This window comes from Sinocyclocheilus rhinocerous, unplaced genomic scaffold, assembly GCF_001515625.1.
Source record: "Sinocyclocheilus rhinocerous isolate Xijiao unplaced genomic scaffold, SAMN03320098_v1.1 scaffold953, whole genome shotgun sequence".
In the NCBI taxonomy this organism is placed as follows: Eukaryota; Metazoa; Chordata; class Actinopteri; order Cypriniformes; family Cyprinidae; genus Sinocyclocheilus; species Sinocyclocheilus rhinocerous.
The window spans coordinates 798,277-806,176 of record NW_015643169.1 but is presented as its reverse complement, the minus strand read 5'-3'; the positions used below and the strand labels follow the sequence as shown (position 1 = coordinate 806,176).

The 7,900-nt window shown below is 34.2% G+C and overlaps 1 protein-coding gene across 2 annotated transcripts in view; it reads right to left on the bottom strand.

Annotated features, from left to right (window-relative positions):
• Positions 1 to 7,900, bottom strand: part of LOC107757031 (microtubule-associated serine/threonine-protein kinase 1-like) — a 53,457-nt gene that overhangs the window by 20,764 nt on the left and 24,793 nt on the right. For both annotated transcript variants that reach the window (XM_016574379.1, XM_016574380.1), the window contains 3 exons: positions 3,371 to 3,459; positions 3,196 to 3,271; positions 1,078 to 1,150 (listed from right to left, as the gene is read on the bottom strand). In XM_016574379.1, coding sequence (XP_016429865.1) covers positions 1,078 to 1,150; positions 3,196 to 3,271; positions 3,371 to 3,459 — 238 coding nt within the window. The remainder of the gene's footprint in view (positions 1 to 1,077; positions 1,151 to 3,195; positions 3,272 to 3,370; positions 3,460 to 7,900) is intronic.

Here is a 7,900-nt window from a genome sequence, read left to right as displayed (position 1 = left end):
TATATGTGACCCTGGACCACAAAACCAGTCTTAAGTCGCTTGGGTATATTTTTAGCAATAGCCAAAAAAACATTTTATGTTTCAAAATTATCGATTTTTCTTTTATGCCAAAAATCATTAGGATATTAAGATCATGATCCATGAAGATATTTTGTAAATTTCCTACCGTAAATATATCAAAACTTCATTTTTTATTAGTAATATGCATTGCTGAGAACTTCATTTGGACAACTTTAAAGGCGATTTTCTCAGTATTTTGATGTTTTTGCACCCTCAGATTCCAGATTTTCAAATAGTTGTATCTCGGCCAAATATTGTCCTATCCTAACAAACCATACATCAATGGAAAGCTTCGAAAAATCGACCCTTATGACTGGTTTTGTGGTGCAGGGACACACACACACACACATATATATATATATATATATATATATATGATGCAAACACAAGCATTTTCACCAGTAGCTTCACACTTCTGAGCACACTATATATGCTAATGTAACTTCACTCAGATATCAGTTGAGCTCATTATTTTCGGGAGAATATAAAGATGATCACCCCCATTTTTTTCTTCTTTTTTTTTACTTTTTCAGAATTTTTATGCAACACACATTTGATCTAAAAAAAAAAGATGTCAAGTTGCTCTAATGAAACCCACATTCTAAATATAATTTTACATTATATAATTAACAGACAATTTAAATTTACAGAATATATCTATGAAAAATGTTACCTTTTTATAAATGACAACAATTCAGAATTCTTGCACTGGATCTAGACCACTGATGGTTTAGACAATGCACTATTATTTTTTTAAATATGGAAGAATAAAAGAGCAGAATTGACAATTTCTCCATTATTATTCAACCCATTATGATTCTTTGCAAATTCATCATTCTTACCCATTTTGATTTATCCCGTTTTGCCTTTCTTTTTAATACATCCACATGTGTTTAATGGTGGATGAGTATATCAGTGTCTGCAATACTTTAGCCAAATGGCTAACAGCACCTTTAAGTGACTATTTAGTCAAAAATATAAATGCAGCAGCATCCTATGGATGAGTTTGTCCTATACCGTTGAGCTGGGTGTGTTTGTCCCATATCCAGAGGAGGGAAGAGAGGCCAGAGACCAGCGTCTGCCGTCAGCCCTACAGAGAGAGACAAAACGAAGTTTCGTAATCCATTCCAAAACCTACCAGATGCACAGTATTACTATAGTTTATCTGAGTTTATCTTAAGTGAAAAAATGAAAATGAAATACAAGTACATGTTTAAAAGCTAAAGTTCAGCTAAATGTTTCATTGTCCCTCCCACATTAAAATTAAAAGTATGAAGCAAAATTAAAATGTAGGTATGTTCAGTATGAGTCTGCAAATGAAAGAAATGAATACTTAATACTTTAATGCAAAGATGCATTCAGTTTTTAGATCAAAAATGACAGTAAAGACATATATAATGATATAAAAGGTTTATCTTTTAAATTAATGTTGTTGTTTTACTTTCTATTCATCAAAAAATCTTGAAAAAGTCACATTTTCCACAAATATATTAAGCAGCACAACTGTTTTCAACATTGATAATAATCAGAAATGTTTCTTGAGCTGCAAATCATCATACTAGAATGATTTCTGAAGCATCATGTGACACTGAAGACTGGACTAATGATGCTGAAAATTCAGCTTTGCATCACAGAAATAAATTACATTTTAAAATCTATTCAAATAGGAAACAGTTATTTAAATTGTAACAATATTTCACATTTTTTCAGTTTTTACTGTATTTTTAATCAAATAAATACAGCCCTGATGAGCATAACCGACTCATTTCATAAACATTAAAAAAAATCTTCCTGACTGTAATTTTTCAGCTTTTCATAAATTAAAGGTAAAGCATGTAATGTCAGTGCCACTAGCAGCAACAAACAGAAACATCAGCTCAACCAATGGCGTGCATTGGGGGCGGGGCTTCCCGTTTGGCTGTTTGTAACTTCTGTGTTTGATATTTCTTGTGTAAAACATTAAATGTGAGTGGGTAAGTGCAGTTATCACAGTCCTTTGTGGGCAGAGTTTATGAGTCCGTTTCATGTGGCAGCATTCTTGTGCGGTTGCCAGGCAACCGTCTGCATTTCTGCACTGTTTAGTGTGTATTTCTGTGCGGGTAACATTCCTAGTGGGGTCATTAAAACAACATAAGAAGAGAGCACGTACAAAGGAGAACCAGTGCGCTCAGAACCAAAAGTTCCTTATAATGAAAGGAGTATCTCAGCAGGGCCGAACCGCTCGGCTTGGCCCGAGATTTTCAGGACATTTGTTGATGGTGTGCATGCACAAACTTTTGTTGTGATGTATTGCTGCACTGGGCTGGATTGTGTCTTCTTCGTCAAAGCTAGGTAACTTCCAATAAGCCTATTTTCAGGCGCTGCGTAATATCATTGCGCCTGCTGCACCCATGGTACGGCAGCAAAGTTCCTTGATTATTATGCTGGAATGAGAGTATAGTTCCTAGCCATATCTGCCTAGAAAATCGCAACTTTTAATTTTCAGTCGGTCTTAGTACACGATATAACTACAGAATTGTCAAGTTTTAAATAGGAAAAATATCTAAACTCTTTGGTCATTTTTGAGCGAGATAATAACGGTCTAATCAGATTCAATGATCTATGCTAAGCTACAGCTAAAAGTGCTACCGCCAGACCCGGAGATCGGCTGAATGGATTCGAAAATGGTAAAACTCAACTGTTTAACTCTAGGGGAGTTGGAAAATGAGCCTATTTTCAAAAATAGTGACATGTTCCTTTAAGCCTGTTTGAGTCTTGAGATTGTTGTGTTGTTGAGCAGTGAAATCAAGATCGACTAGGGAAAATGTGCAGTTTCAGTCAGGCTGCACACAAACTTGATATGTTCTTCAAAGATTAAATCTGATCTGTTTGGTTTGTCAGTGTCGTCAGTGTAAGTTGTTGGCAAAAGCATGACAGCTGAGAGTGGCAGCCAGTGTGGAAAGAGAGGACGGATAACTGGGATGTCCATCATGACAACTCATGAAGCGCATGAGACACAGAGACATTACTGTACTGCTATGACTAAACAGATTTGAGACGGACATGCCAAAAACATCAGATTTGTGCAGGCTGTCTAAACAAGGCCTAATGGATCAAATGGAGGACAGCTTCTTGGTTGTTTAGCTATTTATTTACCTTCTGGATGAGGCAAAAGAGAAATGGGCCGGTGCGCTGGGGGAGAACGTCCTAGGACTGTCCAGCGGACTGCTTCCTGTGGGACGGACAGAGAGAATAACACATGTAGATAGATTGAATGTTTCTGTATCTCAGAGGTGCAGATCATGTGATCAGTGATGAGTGCTCTGCTCACCAATGTGTCCTGGTAAAGGAGAGTGAGGCCGGGGAAGAGTGGGAGACGTACTCGTCAAGATCAGACTCTTGCGGTTACTGGTGCGACAACTGAAAAAAACAAACAATCACACACATTCAGGGTGGTAAAGAAAACGGCCAATGATTTGCTTGTTTCTAGACTGGAGCTACTGAAAAAAATTATACGTTTTTAGTTTTGTAAGTTACATAATGTAACGATAGAAATCAGTTAAAATAATCACATTACTGATATATTACTCTTTGTAAAAAATTATAACACAAGTATAAATGACCAATAACACAAATTAAAAATGACGAAACCTGATGCATCTTAAAATCAACACAAATAAATAATTATAGTAAATTAAATATATATATAAAAAAATTATTACAATTATTACAAGTACAATTATTAAGTATCATGGAAGTATTTGTTGTACAAATGAAATTATAGATCTACATTCCATTATATATAAATACTCAAAAACGTGTATGTTACTGAGTATTTATATACAGTATGAAAGTATTCTGTTTCCTGTAATGCCTTTAATTATTATTTAAGAAATTAATTATATGAAAAGTCCCAAACAATTGTGATAAATCTCTCTCTCTCTCTCTCTCTCTATATATATATATACAGTATGTATAATAAACTCAACACAGACTTTCTAACCTCAGAGAACTGCTGAGACTGAGGAATAAAGTTGAGTGAATACAGCGAGTGAAGCCGGACACAAGGGACGAACAAGAAAGTGAAATGGCATGCTGCCACGGCAACAACATCAACAGCCTCCGCAGGACAAATCAGCAAAGGGATTGGCTGGTTAAGACTTCACTACGTCCAATAAAACTCCCTGAGACACAGCTGTGGATGACAGCTCGCTTAATGACATGATGCAATAACCGGAAAGTTTATTTGCATAGAGTGAACAACTTGCTCATCACACCTGATCTAAGCGTGTAGATGTGTGTGTGTGTGTGTGTCGGTACGTACTGATTAAAATCTCGAGTGATCCTCCCATTTTTTTCCACTGCTCTCCTTCCTTCTGATCATCTTTTCTGTCTCTTGTTCTTTTGCTTTGCTTTCATCTGTTTCTTGTAGTTCCTCAGGCTTCATGTTGCCCTATAGATTCCCATCTACAAGTGTGTGTGTGTGTGTGCGTGCGTGTGTGTTTTTGTGACATACGAGGACACAAATTTGTATAATGACATGGGTCTGACATAGGTATTACAAGGAGAAGGTGACTTATGAGGACATTACCCCATATTTCAAAAGGCTTATAAATCATACAGAATTAGTTTTTTTGAGAAAGTAAAAATGCACAAAGTAGGGTTAGGTGTAGGGTTGGTGTAGGGCAATAGCACATACAGTTTGTACTGTATAAAAACCATTACACCTATGGCCCCACAATTCACAAAAACAAACGTGTGTGTCAGAAAAACACAAAAAAACACACACACACAAAAAAAACACACATGGTTAAGAACATATCCATGTCACTTTTAGCCCCAGAATCAAAAGAAGTAAACAACAAATATTATTTTCCTAAAGAAATATTTGAGTGTTTTTTCCATTCTGACAGCATTTTTCATGACAAACTGTCATGCACATATTCTCAATCTCAAAATTACAAATTGTAGTCTATTACTGATTACAAATTACATGACAAAAATTGTAGTTTGTACTGTAATCTATTAGATTACACTTATTAGGTAATGTATTCTGACTACTTTTTGATTACTTTTAGATTACTTTTGACCTAAGAACATCTATCCCATTCTTTATCAACATCATGAAGCATATTGAACATTACATTACTCCAGGGTTTCCCAAACTGGGGTTCGTGAATGAACTGCGGGGGGTTTGAAAAAAAAATTATTATTAAAAATATTATTATTATTATATTATATTATTATAAATTAAAATTAACTAATATCATGGAAGAAATGGTTGTACAGCCATTCATTTAAAAATGCACATTACCATAATGCATGAAAATATATACTTTTTATGCTTTTAATCATTATTTAATATCATGTCATATCATGGTTGTGCCAAAAAAAAAATCAGTACAGTTCCCTAAAATTGGCAGGTAAACTGTGGGATATGTTGTGCGGCGTCCCACATGTATCAATAACTAGATGTTTAGAAAAAAGTAAAATAAGTAAAACATGCAGATGCATTAAAAATTTCAGTATCTTTTTAATAAAAAATAAAATTCCGCATTTCTTTCTTGTGATGGTGAAATATGACCAGGGTATGTTGTTGACAGGTTGGTGTCTCGGTTTGACAGGGTCTTATCAGTATTCATGAGCTCTGCTTTCTGCTCCATATAACTTTGCTACTAGCTGCAATGTAGTCGTTTTATGCTTTAAACTCAAACACACACACACACACACACAGTATTTGAAGCTTATATAACATCTTACATTTACATTTCTCTAAGTAAGGAAGTCTGTGTATATAGATGTGCTCTAGATTTTGTTGTATTCATGAGCTCTGCTTTCTGCTCCATATAACTTTGCTACTAGCTGCAATGTAGTCGTTTTATGCTTTAAACTCAAACACACACACACACACACACACACAGTATTTGAAGCTTATATAACATCTTACATTTACATTTCTCTAAGTAAGGAAGTCTGTGTATATAGATGTGCTCTAGATTTTGTTTCTTTCCCCTCATAATACAGTATAATACTGTGGCTACTACGGTTTCTGCGATATGAAAACTATACAACTTTAGCAATTTAAATGAAAACAGATGTTTTTGAGTCTAATTCTCACAAAATCTCACAATTAAATGTTCAGTATCTATTTCAAAAGGAGAATATCTTAAGAAAACAGGACACAACATGAGGGGAAGAGGCCGAGGACGAGGCATAGATCTGGAACTAAAAATCGCAGCAGTTGTCAGACCGAACGTGTCTCTCCCCTCGGCTTCTCTCTTATCATGAAGAGCCTAATGCTCGGTGACAAGAAACCACATTGTAGCAGAACAGATAGAGTGTGTGCATTGTGAAATATTTAACAGAAGTGCATTAGCATCAGACTGCAGGAAGCAGTAAGTAATGTTCTTCCCTCGAACCCCCAGTGAGATAAAAACAGCTAATTGTCTGCACTTTCCTTCTTGTCGTCTCTCTGTATCTCGGTTTCACTTCACTAAGACTATCACAGATCACTAAAGTATGAGAGTGTGTGAAGATTCATAAAAAATATGAGCTTATAAACCTCTCTCTGCTTGTCTCTCACTCGTCCCCATCTCTCTCTCTCTCTCTCTCTCTCTCTCTCTCTCAGATGGCGAGTTAGACTACGTGATTGCTTTCACAATTATTATTTTGATTTTTCTTCTTCTTTTTTTTTTTTAAATTGAATTTAAATAAATAGGTTATTGCTAATGATACAGTTTTGCCCCAAATGTGACTAAATGAATAAATGTGTTCAAAAAATTCAAAAACAAAACTTCCATCTCTTTGCCTCTTTGTAATTAGAATTAGTTCTTTAAAACATTTTTGTGATTGCTTTATTTTTTTAGTTAGAAAGCATGTGAAAATTCAAAAACAAAATTCGGTAACACTTTCTATGAAGCCCATATTTATAATACATTATAAGGGTATTCTTAAGGCATTATAATGAATGCATAATGCATTATAAAAACCCTTATAATATGTTATATCATCTTATGAATATTCATAAGATGATATAACATATTATAAGGGTTTTTATAATGCATTATGCATTCATTATAATGCCTTAAGAATACCCTTATAATGTGTTATAAATATGGACTTCATAAAGTGTTACCCAAAATTCTTCCATCTCTTTGCCTCTTTGTAATTTGAATGAGTTTTTTTGAATGAATAGTTAAATTATGTGATTGCTTTCATAGCTCTTTTTATTTTTCTTTCCTAAATTTAATTTGATGTTATAAGGTGATTTTCCCAAACTGTATAAATAAAGGTGTGTGAAAAAATATTAAATTCTATCCCTCTATCTCTTAGAAAGATTTATATATTCAGTTCAATTGTGACTGTTTATTATTTTTACATTAAATTGCTTTTTTTTTAATTTTTAATTAAGTCGTTATAGTGACTTTTTACTCAAATGTGCATAAATAAAGAGTGCATAAAATTCACAAATTCTCTCATTTTCTCAATTTCTGTCTCTCTTTGCCTGCCTTTCGCTCTTTTTGTCCATATCTCTATTGCTTGTCTCTCTCTCTTACTGTGATTGAGTTTGTCATTTTTGTCTGGATCATTCGGTTCAAGGTCTTTTGTCCAATACTGTGTCGTGTACAGTGAATATCACTTCCTATCATTTACTGAAATATGAGAAAGGCCTTCTTGCTGTTCTCTGCACATTAATGGCAATGAAAGCATTCAAGAAATGTATGTTTATACGCTGAAACAGTAGGAGTGAGATCATCTAGAAAATTCAACAAGCCAGTTAGTTACATCTTTATTAATATTTTATTGATTTTTATGTTTTTGTTTTCATTTGTTTGTTTTTCTAATTTTGTTATCTGCTTAC